The sequence below is a fragment of the Eulemur rufifrons genome, chromosome 7, assembly GCF_041146395.1.
Source record: "Eulemur rufifrons isolate Redbay chromosome 7, OSU_ERuf_1, whole genome shotgun sequence".
In the NCBI taxonomy this organism is placed as follows: Eukaryota; Metazoa; Chordata; class Mammalia; order Primates; family Lemuridae; genus Eulemur; species Eulemur rufifrons.
In genome coordinates, this window is record NC_090989.1 from 153,096,858 (window position 1) to 153,117,029 (window position 20,172).

At 39.5% G+C, this 20,172-nt stretch overlaps 1 protein-coding gene across 4 annotated transcripts in view; it reads right to left on the minus strand.

The window, feature by feature from the left end:
* Positions 1-20,172, minus strand: part of MAP4 (microtubule associated protein 4) — a 205,785-nt gene that overhangs the window by 42,194 nt on the left and 143,419 nt on the right. For 3 of the 4 annotated variants that reach the window (XM_069475629.1, XM_069475627.1, XM_069475626.1), the window contains exons 6-8: positions 17,532-17,666; positions 15,685-16,836; positions 14,876-14,998 (exon numbers count right to left, since the gene is read on the minus strand). In XM_069475629.1, coding sequence (XP_069331730.1) covers positions 14,876-14,998; positions 15,685-16,836; positions 17,532-17,666 — 1,410 coding nt within the window. Of the gene's footprint in view, positions 1-4,180; positions 4,232-9,050; positions 12,420-14,875; positions 14,999-15,684; positions 16,846-17,531; positions 17,667-20,172 lie in introns of all 4 variants that reach the window. The other variant, XM_069475625.1, reaches the window with a different exon arrangement.

The following is a 20,172-nucleotide window of genomic DNA, read 5'->3' on the forward strand; positions in this document are numbered from 1 at the left end:
TGCACTCTGGCCTGGGTGACAGAGTAAGAGACTCTGTCTGAAACAAACAAAAAAAAAACACAAAATCTACCACCACCTACAAGAAATACCATAGAAACCCTAATTTCAATCACTAATTAACAGACAAAAGAAAAGCTAAATCTCAAAATCTAGGCATTATCTAAAGAAAATAATATTCCATTCCTCAAATCTCTTTCTAGGACAAGGGTCATTCCATTAAAACTGTACTGCAAGGACACTGAAGTATGCGTTATAGTACAGAATCAGAATGCTGGAACTCCTTTAATAAGCCCCTCATTTTACAGAGAAGCAAAATAAGGTCCAGAGGGAAAAAAGTAAAGTAGTTTGCCCAAGATCAAATGGCGAAAACTTAATGGAAAAGCCACATAAAAGATGCTGGGTTTCCGACTGCTAGTCTTCCCCCACCACTGAGTAAAAATTAATCTTCGTCACTGGATGACTCTCCTTTTTATTGGGTTTTTTTTTTTTTTTTTGAGACAAAGTCTCACTCTGTTCCCTAGGCCTAGAGTGCCGTGGCATCAGCCTCGCTCACAACAACCTCAAACTCCTGGGCTCAAGCAATCCTCCTGCCTCAGCCTCCCAAGTAGCTGGAACTATAGGCATGTGCCACCAGGCCCGGCTAATTTTTTCTATATATATTTTTAGTTGTCTATATAATTTCTTTCTATTTTTAGTAGAGATGGGGTCTCGCTCTTGCTCAGCCTGGTCTCGAACTACTGAGCTCAAAGGATCCACCCACCTCGGCCTCCGAGAGTGTTAGGATTACAGGCTTGAGCCACCACGCCCGGGCGGTTCTTTTTTAATTAGTGAAGGAAAGTACTTCAAGCTTTAATTTGCAATTGTAATTTATTTTTCGTGATCAATTCAGAATTCCCAAATTAATACACAGTATACACACATGTGTATATGTGTGTGTGTTTAGGAGGGGCAAAAGCAAGTTTAAAATAAAGGAGGAAAAGAAGCAATGCATTTAGTTTCAGTGTTTACCTTATACCTTAAGCATGGTCTTGTTTTCTTTAAATTATGCAAAGAATGAGTAAGGTGTGAGTGACTTATTCCTTAGCAATCCTCTGTTACTATTTTCCAGACTCCAGAGAACTTAGATTTATGTCAATGTCTTCGTATACTACCTCAGCACTTCGGGTTTCCCTTCATGCTGCTTTCGAGTAGGCAGGCAGGTCCTGCCTCACTAAGAAAAAGCAGAGATCCAGAGGCTTTTACAGAGGGGAAGGGACAGAGTGGCTTATAATTTGATTACACTACTACTTTTGCAATGCATAACAAGAGATCATATGGAACAATAATCAGCGGCTTTGTTCCTCTCCAAATGAGGTGATTGCTACTCTGCAAATGATGGGGAAAACCTAGTATAGAATAATTAGTAAAACCTGAGGATGGCCGGGTCAGTGCTCTAGTTCAAATCAGAATTATAGACATAATCTCACTCAGGAATGCACATTCATCCACAGGAACAGCTACAGCAAGGAACCCAAACCTCCCAAGCCACTGCGATACAGTATGAAGTTAGTGGATGAGGGATGTGTGTGAAGTCTTAGAAACTACACTGTAATCTTTTTGTTTATATGCCTTTCCTGGGAGTTTCTAGAAGACAGGAATGTGATCTATTTCTGCTGTGTGGGTGCCTAGCACAGTGCTTGACACACAGTAAATAAGCTCTCAAAAAAGATCTGCTCAGTGAAAGGATGGATGGATTCCTTTTACACGGCATCTATATCATTTGACCTGTTATTTCCCACCATTAAAGCTGTTTTAAACTCATCCCAAGAGGGGGCGATTTGGAATGTCCTTTGGGCTGACGATTTTGAGGTTCTATTTCATTCTGAATCTGAAGAAAGTACATGAATTCCTGTATGTCTGGTCAGAAAACAGTTTTTAAGACGCTTAGCAGACTTGTAACGACATGTCAAGCCTCCAAGGGCTTTGGCACAGCCTGCAGGCCTCTGATCCCAGCAGATGTACTGGCAGATGTTTCTGTTTTTGCCTTGTGCTCGAAGCTAGTATTTAACCTGTTCAGAGCTTTGGTTTTTCTATTTGACAACTGGTTTCTCTGCATTCTTTTTCATCAGTTACCAAGGCAACAGTACTCTCCAGATTGACCAACTGTTCCTGGGTATTGACTTCAGTAAATAATTCTAATAAATTATCATTACAATAAAAGTCAATAATTCTACTGATTACAATGACTGATGACATTATTTTTTTTTATTTATATATTTTAAGATGTCCAGCTAATTTCTTTCTATTTTTAGTAGAGACGGGGTCTCGCTGTTGCTCAGGCTGGTCTTGAACTCCTGACCTCAAACGATCCTCCCACCTCGCCCTCCCAGAGTGCTAGGATTACAGGCGTGAGCCACCGCGCCCGGCCACTGATGACATTCTTTACTAATAAAAGCTGAAGGTTGTGAAGTTACAATCTGGTTTCTTATCTGAAGTGAATCACACATGTGTTCATACATACATACATACATACATATATGCAAAACCATTTCAAAACCATATTCTACTAAATTTTAAAAACATTTCTTATTACATGTTTAACTCAAGAAAAATAATGCTTCTCCTTGATTAAATTTAAGAAGTTGGGAAGCAAACAGACAGAATGAAAAAACTGAAGCTAGTAATTTCACCTACGTGAACCCAAGACATTAAAATGCTTATAGATGAAAAATCCTTCAAGAAGTACAACTTGAAAATTCTAGGCCTTTGTTCTTTTCAGCATAGCATTGACCCTCCCCCCATGGCCTTCCTCTAAAAGAAAAGAGAATCATCCAACTTAATAGGTAGAAAGGCAACCTCTTCCCTCAATTACCTCCTAGCATAAATCTAAGATCCTCTGCTTGTGGAGGACATAGCATACCGAGGAGCCTTTAGGAAGTTCTTCCAATCTCATCTCAAAATGTTTCACAGACCTCTATTTCCCAAACTTGACTCATATGCCAGTTACACCAGTTTGCTACTCCTCAAATATTCCATGCATCTGTACTATGTCTTTCCTAAACTATCCCCTAGAATGCTTTATCTTAATTTTGCTCAGCAAACTCGCAGCCATACTTCCAGACCCACATGTACCCCAGAACCTCCTGTGTGAAGATTTCTCTTGCTCTCCTAGGAGGACTCGATCCTTTTCTGCTCTGTATTCCCATAGTATATAGCTCATACTTCTATTCTCTCTCACCAGAGTAAACTTCTCCTACTAGAGTAAAATTGTGTGTTTATCTCTCCACTCTGAAATCCTTGAGGAGAATGTTTTATTGCTCTACTTTTAGAATGTGGGAGTGATGTTACTTGGTAGCTATTGAATGAATGAACTAAATACTGAAAAGTACAAATCATGTTCTGTGTCCACTATTCACAGAGCAATAGGCAATACTGATATGACAAACTTTTGTCTAAACTTACACAAACTAGCACCATGGCTAAAACAGTTTAAAGACTAACAATTTCAAACTGTTAATAGATGAGATGACCTGCTTCAGTGGATATGATACAGGTAAAAATAAGAATGGAAGTCCGCTTTACTCTCCTCTTCATATTTTAAAGAAGTAAATATATCTGCAACACTGAAAATCAGAAGCTAAGTTTTTATCTTATCGTTTTCAGAATCCCCAATGCTATTTGTCAGTCAGAGGGTAAAAGTGAGGCATGAGTAATGTGAGAAGAAGAATCTTCTTTTAATGTAGGAGAATTGACAGTTGCTTGACTTATTTCAAAGAATATTTAGATGTTCTGACCCAAACAAGGTAATAGTAGCACCGACCACAGAGGATTCTTTGAGGTCAAAAGAGTTTAGGATAGTGCTGAGTATATAGTAAGGGTCAATAAATGGTAGCCATTTCTACCTGTGTGGCACACAGAGTCCTAACAAATTTCATTAATATGCTAGTAAGAAAAAAAAAATCAGAGAATGAGAGAGCAAGTGAGAGGAAAGCAATAAAAAAGGAACTTCACAAATGGCACTAGTTAAGAAAAGACATTACCAAATGGGTACTTCTCCAGTTGTAAAATAGTAGCAAGTTCTAAGATTACAAATGGTTTTTTCATCTGCTGAGCATATTTTATTTATGTACAAGAGACCTGAAACTGTTAGAATTCTGGGTTTATAAATTACTTCAAGTTTCACACCAAGCGAATTTCTCACCATAAACTGACGTTCCCAGCTGCTGGAAGACAGTTGATGGGCGAGAGCAAACTGAAGAAAAAGAAATGAAGCCAGATAAAAAGGAGATCAAGCTTCACTATGGCAAAGGAAGGGATACATTTATAGGGATCCCTAACTGTCCCATTTATAATAAGGACATATCAAGTGCACTGTCACTCATGGATCTACTTGGTTTCCAGGGGAACAACTAACATGGAGTGGATACTAGAATCCAATATGGATCATCCTTTCAAACTTGTGCTTCCCTTCACAAAAAACACAGTCTACCAAGAAGTCTTTTCCTGACAAGTCGAGCTCAGACTTCCTGAAGTATCTCATTAATCTTCCCTGCTTAGCACAACATGCATAATATGTGAAGAAACCCTCTACTAAAGTCTCCCTAAACTTGCGAGTGGCATGAAAACATAACAGGAAACAGCAAGCTGGAAGAGACTTTAGTAATATATTCATTTACCCTATTTCCAAACAGGATAAGAGCAGCACAATTCATTTATAATTCAAAAATGTCATTAGGCATCATGTATGTGTAAAGCTCTATGCTGAGTGTTAAGAAGAACACATGAATAAATCAAACACAGACTCTGTCTGGAGGAAAAAATGCTAGACAGAGTTTAAAGACCTAGATTCTAATCCTAAATTAACCTCTGATTCATAAGTTATGTCCTCATGGTATAGCTTTATTTCTCCAGCTATAAAGTGTTTAGTTGGTACACACATATATACACACACATATATGTATATACACACATACGCTATATACACACACAGACACACATATGTATTTACTAATTGTCAACCTTCATCTTTTTCTTAAGTATCTAAAACTTCTGGAAGCTTCTTCTGAGGCACAAATAAGGAAAGCATGGGCCTTAGAATCACACAGACTTGGATTCAAATTCTAGCTCTGCTTTGCTAGCTGTGTGGCCTTAACCTTGAGGGCCTCTTTTTTCTCAACTGGAAAATGGAGATAATCTTTCATAGTATTGTAGTATGTGTGTGTGTCATTTATCTACCTACCTATCTACAGATAATGAGGCAACTAATATTCACTCAATAAATGGTAGGTGCTATTATTTTTATTAACACCGCTAATAATATCTTTACTACCCAAACATTGAAAACCATGGTAACACCATATAACCACAGGACAACTGAGGACAAGATATGTAAGAATCAGAGGCAATCTAGGAGGAGAGCAGTAAACATGAATGATTTGAAGTGAGGAACAAAGATAAATACCAGTGATGGGTTAACACTTGAACACATGATAGGCATACTATGTTGTTAAATAGAAAACTCAACATGAAAGACATCGACTCTCCCTAGGATAATCTAGAAACTGATACCAAGAAAAATACTGGCTGGATTTTTTTTTTTTTTTTACAAAATGATACGAGCCATTTCTCAAGTTTATATTAACCATAAACAAGAATAGTCAGGACAACTCTGTAAAAGAGTAATAAGGCAAGGGTGAGGGTAGCCTAATTAGATATATATATTTTTTTTACAGAATTTTATTATATCTATGTCTATATAAACAATATATGGTTTTTATGTGGAAAAGGTATAAAGACAATAGCTGATCAATTTTAAGTAATAAATTTTTTTTTATTTCATCTTATTATTATGGGGGATACGGAATTTCAGGTTACATACGTTGCCCATGTACCGCCTGTCCCCCCAAGTCAAAGCTCCAGGCGTGTCCGTTCCCCAGACAGTGTGCGTTGCACCCATCATGTAGGTATATATTCCTCCCCTCCCCACCCCCCTTCCCGCCTAATTAGATATTAAAATATATTATTAAGTCAAATTATGTAACTGAAGCCTGAATGGAAAGATCAACGGATCAGGTAAGAAAGTCCAGAAACAGACCAAATACATACAGGAATTTAGAGCAGGACAGAATACATGCAGTGGGGACAGATTATACAAATGATGGGACAACAAAGTAACTCTACCTCACACCTTATAAACAACATACAAAAGCAAAACTAAAAACCCACAAATAGGCAAATTGTAGACCAAAGATTCAAAATATGAAAAGTTAAAAATTAATAGATGAGAAAATATTTTTATAAACTCGAGTGGAGATGGCTTTTATAAGCTTAATAATACACAAGTCATTAAATAAATAAAACACAAAATAAATCTATGTGGGAAATAATTTTTTACCACACAACCAAAAAAACACACTAGTGGAAAAAGAGCAAGGGAACAGGTACTCATCATGCTCAGGGTAGGAATGTAACTCTAGTACAACTCTGTAGGGAGCAATCTGGCAACACCTATCAAAATTACAAATACATATTCTTTAAACCAGAGATTCTACTCTGAAGCCCCTTTTTATTATACATAGGTACTTGCATGAGTATGACATTCCATAATTATAAGGATAGTTTATGCATCTTGTTTCTAATAGGAAAAAACTGGAAAATACTTAAATACTATAATACATTAGAAATGTATTACAGAATTGTACCTATACTAAGAAATATTATACAGCTATTAAAAAAGAATGAGGTCTCTTTCTTCGTATTGATATATAAAGATGTCTTTAAAAAGAAAAAAAAAGCAAGGCATACATCAGTAGGTATGTATATTTCTCATTTATACAAAATCAGGAAATACATATGCCATTGCTTCTTTATACATAAGTTGTCTGGAAGGATATGTAATGACACTGTTAACATTGGCTGCCTCTGGAGAGGGAAAATTGGAAGGGGGTTACTGGAAGGAGGCTGACTTACTTTTTATTGTATACCCCTTTGTACCATGTGAATGTATTAACTTATTCAAAAATTAGTAAAAAAAATTAACTATCAAAAAAAGCATAGGCTAGGCACGGTGACTCACACCTGTAATCTTAGCACTCTAGGAGGCCAAGGCGGGAGGATCGCTCGAGGTCAGGAGTTCAAGACCAGCCTGAGCAAGAGTGAGACTCCATCTCTATTAAAAATATAAAGAAATTAGCCAAACAACTAAAAATAGAAAAAAAGAGCTGGGCATGGTGGCATATGCCTGTAGTCCCAGCTACTTGGGAGGCTGAGGCAGAAGGATTGCTTAAGCCCAGGAGTTTGAGGTTGCTGTGAGCTAGGCTGACGCCATGGCACTCTAGCTTGGGCAACAGAGCAACACTCTGTCTCCAAAAAAAAAAGGATAGATTGTCCTTAGGAAAAAGGCATGATAGAATTTAGAGAAGAAACAGTAAATTCTGTCCAAAATTCATTACCTCTATTCAGCCACTTTGCAAGACCCACTCTTAACTCAGTCTCTGAGCCTGGCCTGAGGGCCCAAAAGCTCTGCAGCACCTGCCTTGCTTCCCCAAGGAGAACAAATTCTTTCTACATTTCTCTGGAAATACTGAGCAAAAAGAGATGACTAGGATTTCACAAAATTTACATGTTAACCTTCGGATCACTGCTGAAACTAAAGAACTGGTCTACAAACCAAAACTAAAGGAATGGATAAAATGCTAGAAAGCCCTCTATATACTACTTCATTTTCTGCCTTGGTAATAAGGCAGCTAATAGAAGGAAGACAAAAATAGAAAAGATGAGAATATCATATGCAAATAACAACCTTTAGCATTCTTTACTCACACAGGAAGTATTCCTTATTGGGTAGAAATTCATGCACAGTATAAGCTTTATCTCAAAGAACAAGTCCATATCAGGCAGAACACAATCTCATGATGAAGCCTCTCCAAAAGCCTGACTCGCTACTAAGACCAATTGGTGTTTTTTTACTTCTGCAGTTAGTAGCTGTATCATGCAAGCTGGGAAACAGTGATTAAGAAATAGCATCATTTGTAGGCTGTTAAAAACCTCAAAGGCAAGGAAACATTTTTTTAGGAAAGCCATGATTAAATGTGTACATTTTGGGGGAAAAAAGGGCTACCATTTCTAAATCTTAAAGGAATCGTCTTCTCAATCTCATTCCAATTACTTGTCTAATTAGAGCCAAAAAGGGTAAAATTATGAGGAACCTAACATAGGCAAGTTTTATGGACTGGCCCAAAACTCTAACCCACATGCAACTGTGGGTCAATGGCCATAGGCAACAAACTGGTCAAAGAACGTAGTTACATCACTGTAAGAACATTTTCTGCTACTAGGAACACAAATAAAGTCTGTGCCTACCAATGGTCAGAGGCTACCATTTCCTCATAAAGAGACAGACTGTTTTAATTTCATCTGAAAGCAATCTGGATATACATATATATTTTTAAGAGATGGGATCTTGCTCTGTTGCCCAGGCTGGAGTACAGTGGTGTGATCATAGCTCATTGCAGCCTCAAACTCCTGAGCTCAAGCGATCCTCCCACCTCAGCCTTCCAAGCAGCTGGCACTACAGGTGGTAGCCACCACGCAATTTGGATATTTAATTATATCAGCATAAGCTACATACATACTGCAAAAAAGATATCATGCACACAGCTAGACATGAAACGTTTTCTTTTCTCCTGTGAGTCCTTATACCAAATAATGATTAAAATTTGGCTGTGAACTTTACACAGAGGAGGAACAATTTTTTAAAAATTAGGAATAGTGGATGATAATAGGCCTTCTGCTAAACAATTCATTGTTTTAAATTCAACTTCCCCTAAAACTCAAGGTTTAGTGCTGGGTAAAAAGACATGCAATCAAGTTACCTGCCTCCTCAAACTGGACACAATGCATGCCTTGGCTGCAGAAAACGCATAAGTAGCAGTTATAGATTGTCATGCCAACAAACCAATGATTAACAAGGATGATTAGAGTCCGGATGGAACTAAGGCACAAGCTCTTTGCCTCTTTGATGCTGACTCAAAAGCCACAAGCACACACATTTCCCCATGGCAGGTTCATACCACTGGACTTCAGTTGCTTAGATCTCTCTCGGTCCTGGACTGTAGATTTTGGCAAAAGCGGAGTAAGTCCTCGGGACTTGGTAGGTCTCATGTATCCTTTCATTGGTTCTACCATTCTACTTTTATCTTCTTTCTTCCCTTCTCTCAGTGCCTTTGATTCTGATTTTTCTGTCATTTTCTGAGGTGCCTCCAAGATCTTATCTTTGAGTCCTGGATGTTGAAGACCTTTGGAAGCAGTCATGACCAACTTATCCGCCATCCCTGAAGGAGGAGCTTCAACTCTGCTGTCTAAGAAATCTGACTGAAGTTCTGAAGTTGACAAGGAAACACATTCCAATTCTGTGATTTTACAAGCCAGATTAATTTCTTTCAATTTATCCTTTTCATTTTTTAGAGGCAAAAGAGTCATATCCACCTCTTTATTCAAACTATCTGGGCTCTTGGAATCTTTATCTTCAGCATTTTGGCTTTCACAGAAACTGAGCCTTTCTGCTTTGTCTGCCAATAAGTCAGGAATTTGAACTGGAGCAGAACCTTCCTCAGTGTCTTTCTTTTTGTTTAGTGGATATGCTGGGACACTACCCCTATCTGCCTCTGGGACTCCGACCTCTCCTGGTAGGCTCTGATCCTCTACTGACACTCCAGGAAGAAGGCGTCCTTTTGCTAGCTCTGTGACTTTCTCTATTGAATGCTTGGATATACCACTATGCACTGACTCAGATTCTCCTACCACATGCCCTTCATTGATCCCTGCTTCATTTTTCAGGGAATCAGCAAGCTCACCTTTGTTCTTAAGACAATGATCTCCCTGACTGTTAACTGTTTCCATGACTGCTGTAAAAGGTAAGGCAACTTCTCCTGTGTTTGTAGAAGGCACAACAGCAGAAGGAGCCTTGGGTCTTTCTTGGCCTGGGACTCCATCTTTCTTGTAGTTATTGACCACTAATAATTTGGGTATCTGGTCTGGGGCTATCTCTTGCCCACTTTTTGCGAAGGTGTCTAGAAATGAATCACTTTCCTTTACTACTTGAAGAGTAGGAGTGGGCGGTTTTTCACAGGCTGCTGATTCCAGAACCTCTAGGGGAGTTGACTTATTTATCAGCTCTGATGGTATTCTAGGACAGGTAAATGTAATATTTCTATTTTCGTCCACACAGCCCATTCCTCCAACTCTGTGGTCCCCTGTGGTTTCCATGGGAACATGTATTTTTGTTGCATCTATCTTATTCTCCAGAATGTGCTTCTCCGGAGAACTATTTTTAACCTTTTTACTTTTTCCATCATTACTCCTTTTATTTGGTTTGTCAGCCACTGCAGTATGTCCCTTGGCTGCATCTGTCTTACTCTCCTCAGACAGTACTGAAGGAACAAATCCTGTCCCCTGGATTTGGTCTTGGCAGCTCACATCTGTCACCTTGGTAGTTGTTTCAATAATAGCAGAAGCCTTGACTGTGTTTGTTTTGCTCCCCCCAAGAGTTTCAAGCTCAAAAGAATTAGCCTCAACATCTCCACCTTTTCTGTCAACTACTTCTGCTGTGGGTGAATCTGATGCATGTGAGAATAAAGGATCACGCGTTTTGGGGAAAATGGGACCTAATTCCTTGTTTTTATGGGGAATACTACCAGCATCTCCATCCTTCCCTACAAAAGGTGGTTTAAGGATTTCTTCCTTCTTCTCCACTCTAGCAGGCTGTGTGGAATAATTACTTTTAAATTTTTTGGTTTTGCCTTCATTGCCTCTCTTTTTAGGCTTTTCAGAAATCCAGGGAACTGCCTCATGATCCATCCAAGGACACTTTTCTTCCTTGCTCTGGTTATTGACACCCATATCTTTGACTATAGCTCCTCTTTCTGTCCTAACATCAGAAGTCTGAGTCATGCCTGAACCATTTTCCAAAGGAATTAATGGCTGCAAGGTGTCTGACACCTTGGCGTGAGTCATCTCCTTAGGATTCCCCATCGCCACGGTGAGATCAGCCATGGTTCCTGGTTGCTTTGAGGGATCCAGCCCCAGCTCCTCACTCTTATCCTGATTAGTCATTCCTTCAGTTTTAGGGATTGGCTCACCTGGTACAAGAATGGCCCTTCCATCCTTCTGGCTATCCAGAAGGAACGGCAGCTCAGATCTTGCTTTTGCCTTCCCAGAATTTGCTCTCACTTTCCCAGAACTTCCCCTTCCCTTCCTGCTTTTGCCATCACCTGCCATTCTCTTATGTGGTTCATTCTCTAGCCCAGGGACCTGCACTAACACCTGGCCCTGCAGCTGCTCAGAAGCAATGATGCCGATCTCTTGACTTTGCTTGGGAAAAGCTTCCTTTTTTAGTTCTTTATCCTTTTCAGCTCCTTCAGGAGACTCTTTCTGTTTGACATTCTGCAGTTTAGTCATTTTACTTTCATCATTCTCTTCTTTTAGGCTACTTTCTAATGGATTACATGCTGTCAAAGTGGGTATCAAATTAAGCTGTTTTTTTGCTACAGTGGGTTTTAAAACTATACCAACACCCTCTTGGCCCAGGATAGGAGAGCAATCCCCTTTGGGTATGACAGCCAAAGGAGTTTCTACTTTGTGTGCAGAAACTTCTGCCAGGGGTCCTTTCAGATTGAGAGAGCCGATTGGCTGGCTTTTATCCACTGGAGCCTTCAGGAGGGGTTCGGGCTGTGGTTTGTACTCATCTTGCTTCAGCAATTTCTTGTCTTGGCTCTGTGGCATTGACTTGTCACCTTTGCCCTCTTCCTCTACTCTCAGCTTGGGCTGAGAATTTATTACAGTTTTTGTAGGTTCTTCTGAAGGACACAAAGGAACTCTGAGACCCTCTGAGACAAAGTTCTCATCTACCAGTTTGCCTGCTCTGGAGTCAACTACATGTTCCCTTTTGAAGTTTTCTCTGGGTACAAGTCCATAGTCTGTGCCTGCAGTGGTAGACTGGCTGGGGAGAATACCTGACTTTTGTGTGTCAGCTGCAACAGGATGACCTTTAGGCTCATCTGCATTGTCATCATCCCAAGGTCCCCCAGCTCGGGGTTGAAAATATCTCTTTTGTTTTGGTTTCTTCTTCTTTTTCTTCATCATCATTGGTATGCCTTGTATATCCCAGGCCTCCCTGCCAAGATCCCTCTGGGGTTCAAGTGAGTCAACATGAATAGTTTTCCTTTGGTTCCTAGGCTCACCACAGGAAGATGAACCAGAGACCCAACCTAACTCAGATGAAGAGCAGCGGCCCAGCCTGGGATCAAGAGTCTTCTGTGGAGGAGAGCCTCCCAGCAGCTCAGAAGGGACCCTGGCAGGCTTAGGCTGGGCTGACCTGTGGTCACTGGGTCTGCAAACTTGTTTGGCTTGTGTGGGAGGGGTACCGCAATACATGAAGTTGGCTAAAATTCCAAACAAAAAACTCCTTGTTATTGTTTCTTAAAAAAAAAAAAAAAAAGTTTGATGACTCATTTAAGTAGTCTATTTTCACCAATCTACATATAACCTATAATTTGTTTAAGAAAATAGTTTTTTTTTTAAACATTTCTCACCCTTAACTGGGGTCAGCAAATATTTAACAGAGATCATCATCTCAGTAAAGATTTTTTTTCGAGACTGGGCGCAGTGGCTCATGCCTGTATTCCTAGCACTCTGGAGGCCAAGGCAGGTGGATCGTTTGAGCCCAGGAGTTTGAGGTTGCTGTGAGCTAGGCTGACGCCATGGGACTCTATCCCGGCCACAGAGTGAGACTCTGTCTCAAAAAAAAAAAAAAAAAAAAAGATTTTTTTCCAAATACATTTATAAAATATTTTAAATATTTCATTTCAGAAGTAGCAGGACTGAATTAAAAAAACTGAAGTATTTCAAATCTTCTAACCTCTATAATAACACTTAACGTTTACTGTGTATAAATCTCAGATGATTTATATTTGTCATTATTAGCACTTATCTCTTTCTGGTGACATTAACTGCTTGAATTAAATATACATAATTTTAGACAGAATTCACAATTCTAAGAGTCAGTCTGTCATCAATATTATACTAATACCTATCAAACTAACAGACCAATTTTGAGAACTAGACCAGCAGGCCAGATTTCTGCTACTTCAAAAGAAAAAGAAAAAAATATATATTAAACTACTATTTTGGCCACAGAAAAATTCTCATCTTTCTAAAATCAAAGCATTTTACTTTGAAAGACAAATGTATTAAATTTCAATGTTCTGCTCCTAAATGTACTTCCCAAAAGACAGAGAAATATAGATAATGTTAAGTAGGTTAAAAAAATTCAACAATAAGGATGAGCACCTTTGGAAAAGGTTCAGTAGGTTATCCGATTAACTTCCTGCTTCCAAGTCAATACAATATGGATCCAAGACCCTGGAAAGAGTCTCAATAAGAGCAGGTCTATGCCAGCTCCTGTCAAGCTGACCCAATGAATTGATTTCAAAGAATATTAAAATACTTGAATAGTACTTTTTGTTCTTGTCCTTACCCTCCCATGCCCTCAAAATCCTACCCTTTTTTTGGTTTGTTTTTTTGAGACAGGGTCTCACTCTGTCACCTGGACTAGAGCGCAGTGGTGTTGTCATAGCTCACTGCAACCTCAAACTCCTGGGCTCAAGCAATCCTCCTGCTTCAGCCTCCCAAGTAGTTGGGACTGCAGGTGAACGCCACCATGCCCAGCTAATTTTTCTATTTTTTGTAGAGATGGTGTCTCACTATGCTGCTCAGGCTCTTCTCAAACTCCTGGCCTCAGGGGACTCTCTCACCTTGGCCTCCCAAAGTGCTAGGATTACAGGTGTGAGCCACCATGCCCAGCAGAAATTCTATCCTTTATTTAATATCTCAGGTTAATTACTGCTTCTTTCAAAAAATTGCTAGGCTGCAACAGCCAAAAGTATTTATAACATTTAATTTGGCAATTAATCAATAGCTATTTGGTGCCATCCCTTATACTATTTTATTCAATTATCATGTAAATCTTTGGTTTCAGAGTTCATGCCTGGGAACTCCTCTCTCCATCCAGGTTATAATAGAATAATTCAAGGGCAAGGACCAGTACCTTAAACATCTATGTGCCTTAACATGGGATATTTTGTACACAACAATCACTTAAATAAATCTTTACTGATATGCTGAGTCAGCAAAACAGCATTTATTAAAAAAAAAAAAAAAAAAAAAAAAAAAGGCCCAAACATTTATTTAGCTCCTACCTTGTACCAGACAGTGTGCAAAACAGTAGGGATTCTAAGTGAAATAAGTCATGACCCCTGCCTTCAAGGAGTTTACATTTCAATCATAGTCACAGAAAATTATAAAGTTGATAATGAAATTCATATTTTCTAGCTTATCATCAAAAACATATAATCTTAAAATTCATTGAATAATTCAACTTTAAGTTGCAAAGTACCTTAGAGCAATACCTCTCAATTTAATGCATATAAAAATTATCTGGGGATCTTGTTAAAATGCAGATTATGATTCAGAAGGTCTGAGGTACAGCTCAAGATTCTGCATTTGTAACTGGCTCTCAGACAACGCAGATGCTGTTGGGCCATGGAATACACTGCAACTAGCAAGGCTTTACAGAACATTTGACCAATTTATTCATCTTATAGCTGAGTAAACTGAGATTTGACCATATGGCATAAAATAGTGAACAGCTACTAGACCAAAATTTAGGAGTCATGAGTTGATATAGTGGTAATTTTCAAATATATTAACAAACTTTCTATTTAAACATGATGAACTCTGTCTAAGAAAGAAAACTGACTTTATAAATTATACTGCTGATTACTACCATACAACCAGGGAACTAGAAACAATCTTGCTTCAAAGAGTTTTCCTAACTTACCTGAGGTCTCTGAAGAAAGTTCAGAAGGTTGACTGTTGAATGGTTTCTTTTGCTCTGGTTTTTCTAACACAAACTCCTCTTCTGTTGGCAAGTTGTGCTTTTGGCCCATGGCTGTGACTGGTTCTAAAGGTAATAGTGAAAACCACACATAGATTAGCACTATTTCAGCTATTTTTCACCTGCCAGAAACTGGATATGGGAATCATTTCTGAGAAATTCTCCTATAAGGGGAAGCAGAGAAGTGGAATGGTAGTTGGAAGATGGAGTTGTTGGGAGGGTTTTGTTTTTTTCTTAAGATGAGAAAAATAACAAATGTTTCTAAGTTGGTGGGAATGATCTGATAGAAAGGGAATTAAACTGATGACAGGCAAAAAAGGGGAGAACGTCTAGGGCAATATAGTTGAGCATGAAAGAGGAGATGGAATCTAGTGCAAAATGAGAAGTGAGGTTGGCTTTAATTAGGAGCAGGAACGGTTTACTTATAAAAACAGTAGAGAAGGCAGACCCTATGGATACTGATACGAGTAGTTGCGGAAATAACATAATAGAAGTTTGTGGATGTTTTCTTTTATTTCTTAAATTACCTGGAAGGAAAACAGGAAGATTAGCAGAGAATGAGGATGGACAAAGTGCTGGAGGTTGGAGAAGGGGAAAGGTGAGAAAGTATTGTCTATGACAGTAGGAGTATGAATAAACTTGTAAGGTACAGTGTGACTATCTTTATTTTACCTGGCATGATGTCTGTCCTTAGTTTTTTGGAGAGTACACGATGGTAGACAGAAATACTGAGAGTAAGCATAAGGCCATACCTGGTGAAATCACGAAGGCAGGTGCAGCTGACTGCCCGTCATGCTGGAAAGATTCTAAATGGGAATCCTCAGGTATTCCTCGTGTCTGTGCAATTTCTGTGTCTTTAATTGGAACTTGTGCTGCCTCTGTTTCTGAGAGTGATGCAACATCCTTGGCTGGAGTCACATTGTTGGCCAGGGTCATCTCCGTTCCAGGGGGCAGAGCCACATCCTTAGCCAGGGCTACCTCTGTTTCTTGGGGTGGAGCCAGGTCCTTAGTAAGGGACACCCCTGTTTCTGGAGGCAGACACATATCCTTGATGGGGGCTACTTCTGTTTCTGGTGGTAGAGTCACATCCTTGACCTGGGCCACCTCTGTTTTTGGGGATGCTATCACATCCTTGCTCAGAGCTATTTCTATTTCTGGGGGTTGGGCCATGTCCTTGAATGAGGCTACCTCTTTTTCTGGGGACAGAGCCACATCCTTGCCCAGGGCCACCTGTGCTTCTAGGGGCAGTGCTATATCCTTGGTCAAGACCACTTTGGTTTCTGGGGGCAGTGCCATGTCCCTGCTTGGGGCCAACTCTGTTTCTGAGGACAAGGCCACCTTTTCAGCTGAGGGTATTTCTGTGGATGATACAATGTCTTTAGCCAGTGCCACTTCTATTTCTGAGAGTGATACCACATCTTTGGCTGGGGCTAACTCTCTTTCTTTGGGTGCTGCCATGTCCTCAGGTGGGGCCAAACCCATTTGTATAGGTGGTGCCCTCTCTGTTTCTTTGAACAGTGTCATATCCTCGGCTGGGGCTACCTCTGTTTCTGTGGGCAGTATCACATCCTTGGTCGAAGACACTTCTGTTTCTATGGGCCATACGGCACCCTTAACTGGGGCCACTTCTGTTTCTATGGATAGTACCATGTCCTTGACTAGGGCTGTATCTAATTCGGTGGATGGCAGCATGTCCTTGGCCACTGTCACATCTGATTTGGTGGGTGGTCCCATATCTTTAGCCAATGCCACCTCTGCTTCTATGGCTGGTGCCATGTCCTTGGCCACAGCCATCTCTGTTTCTCTAGATGGTGCCACGTCAGTAGTCTTCTTTCCCATCATTTCCAATGCTTTTGTTGGTGGCCTCTCTTCTTCTAATGCCATTTCTACATCCTCAGCAAGCTCTAAGGGTAAAAAGTTGGACATTTAGGACCCATCATCGTCTACTCATACCTCTGCATTCAAAACTTACCTTCTTAGGGCACAGGAGTATTTGGCCTTTTTTTTTTTTTTTTTTTTTTGCAAGTGTGAAATGAAGTTTATGGAGGAAGAGCAAGATAGGTTTATAGAGCAAGAGCAAGATACATTTGCCACAGATGACAAACAGCTGTGTATTTGGCTTTTGTGACCATAAGACCCTAAACATAATAAAGAAACGGTCAAGGTAATGTATTCTGCCTACTTTTGATAGTCCCAACACTTAAAATAAGATATAAGATACCAGGAGGATTAAGTAGTAGAAAAGGCAAAGGAGATAACACATAGGCTTAAAAAAATAACACAGGTACAGAATTAGCATTAGAAAGGGAACCTGTGGGAGAGCAGGTCAGTCATCCATCCTTATCAAGAAAACCCCAGAGTTCTAAATCTGTACTGAATTTAAAAAGGATTTTCTTTGCCCATTAACCCCAGGTGTTGTATCTCAACTACAATTTAATTCCCCTAGCTGTGATATCACTAATATAAGCTTAAAAAAATTAGTGCTAGTTCTAAAATGTTTACCTATATTTGCTGTAAACTACTAAAAAAATACATCTGATGATTTATATTGATCAATAGTCCAACCATTAACTGATAAAGGAGGTTTCTAATAATTTACCTGCAGTTGGCTGCAGAGGTTCTGTAATGGCCTCTGGGGAAACAAAGGATTCTGAGTGTGGAGAGTTTGGGGCTTCCACAGACCACCCCTGAGGTACAGCAGTTGCAGGAGCAAATGTGTCGCAGGGAGACATACCTAATATTGAAACACAAACAAACACATTTTTGAAACTTGGTCAATATTGAAAAAAAAAATGCATGTGATATTTAAGATCAGCTGTGTATATTGCCATGAAGACACAGACCTAGGATCAATAAAAAACAAAGCACAAAAGTTTTAAAGGAAACACCGCTGACATTCTTCAGGTTTTGCCTAATTGTTAACAGGAGGTATAGTACCAATATATCCTGGTAGCACCATTAATCAATATTTATTGGCTACCTTCTATAGGGTATTGTAAAGATTCAAAATACCAAAGACTGAGTTCTAGTTCCAACACCACAATCACTATACTATAGTGTATAGTAAGGAATTATATTTCTTCCAACGTGTGTATTCAGAAAAAAAGAAAAAAGGGGAATTGTAAGCCTTAATTTCTTCTTCTGTAAAATGAGATTAATACCTCCTTTCCCAACATTAGAAGACAATTTTATGAAAATACCTTGTATATTTAAGAGGATTATTATGCTGGCCTATGTCAGACACAACAGGGGATTTAATATCACAGGGTCTCTGCCGTTGATATTATTACAATTTAGCTAGAAAGGTAAGGTAGACATATATCAAATAACATACACTGTATAGTATGGACTAAGTGCCATAGGATTTCAAAAACAACCATGACAACCAGAATAATCACAGAAGGCTTCAGAGGAGAAGCAAGATCAGAAATAGAGGCGATGGTAGTCAATTTCAAAGATAACAATGAGCAAAGGAAAGCATAAAGATGTCAACAGGATGAGAATGTTTCTGAAACTATGAGATCAGTTTGATTCAAATAGATCCTGCATATTAGAGAGTGAAAATAGGATTAGAACAACATAAAAAAAAAAGAAAGAAAGAAAGAAAAAAGAATCTTGAAAGCCAGTCAGAGAAATTTAGACTGGAAGCGGGGAAAAAATAGTGTCTTTTAAAGTCCTTTTTTTTTTTTTTTTTGAGACAGAGTTTTACTCTGTTGCCCTGGGTAGAGTGCCATGGCATGAGCCTAGCTCACAGCAACCTCAAACTCCCAGGCTCAAGCAATTCTCCTGCCTCGGCCTCCCAAGTAGCTGGGATTACAGGCACTTGTCACCACGCCAGGCTTTTTTTTTTTTTTTTTCCCTATTTTTAGTAGAAATGGGGTCTTGCTCTTGTTCAAGCTGGTCTCAAACTCCTGAGCTCAAGCGATCCTCCCACCTCGGCCTCCCAGAATGCTAGGATTATAGGCATAAGCTACTGCTCTGGCCTTGAAGTCTTCATTCTGGAAATGTGAAGATAAATATAGACAGGGGTTCAAAAGGATCAATGTAGCAGGTACAGTCACAATGGATTAGGAAAGGGAGTAGGGTCTGGGTGAAGAGGCTCATGCCTACAATCTCAGTGCTTTGGGAGGCTGAGTGAAGCAAGTGGAAGGACTGCTTGAGGCCAGGAGGTCAAAACCAGCCTGGGCAACATAATGATACCACCCTCCCCCTACCAAGGGGGGAAAAAAAAGGGAGCAGGAAAGCTGATTTGGAGACTACTTGGGTGGTCTACATAAAAAGTTTTAGGTGATTACACTGTGGAAAAGCAGAGGAAATATAGAGGCAGTGAAGAAAGATGCTATAAGGAAAAAAGTCTGTGCAAGTAGATGACTCATTAGCGAGCTCAAAGAACAGAAGTCAAAGCCAACATAAAAGTATCAGGAGATTAGATGGATAACATCAATAGTCAACTCATTTAACATCCTTTTTCCAAGAGATCAGTCCATAGAAAAGCATAAATAAAACATATCATTAGACCTAGTACAGTGGCTCATGCCTATAATCCTAGCACTTTGGGATGCCGAGGCAGGAGGATCTCTTGAGCCCAGGAGTTTGAGACCAGCCTGGGTAATAGTGAGATCTTGTCGCTACAGAAATTAAAAAAAAAAAAAAAAAAAAAAATGAGCCAGGCATGGTGGTACATGCCTATAGTCCCAGCTACTTGGGAGCCTGAGGCAGGAGGATCACTTGAGCCCAGGAGGTAGAGGCTATAGTGAGCTATGATTGTGTCATGCACTCCAGCCCAGGCAACAGAGCAAGATTCTGTCTCAAAAAAGAAAACAAATCATTAGCCAGGATCTTTACAAATACAAAATTATAAGCATTGTTTGAATGATGTGTTAGTAAGTTCCTGGCCACATTTACATTAAAAGTTACACAAAACCAGGAATGGGGATACTAGTATTTATTGATAACTAAGATCTGTTTAATGTTTACTATGTTCCAGACACTAAACTGTTATACCCACCACATCCTTAAGTTAGGAATTAGTGCTGGTTCAGTTTTATAGATAAAAATCCAAAGTTCAGGGAGGAAATAACTTGCCCAAGGTCATGAGCCAATAAAATGTAGACACGGAATCTGGCCCTAGGTTATAGGACTCAAGGTCCTATGAGAGGACAGTCAGCAGTCCCTGAATAGCCCAAGTGTGAATTCTCTCCTTTGTTATCATTTGGAGTTAAGGAATTGCAGAAGACCAG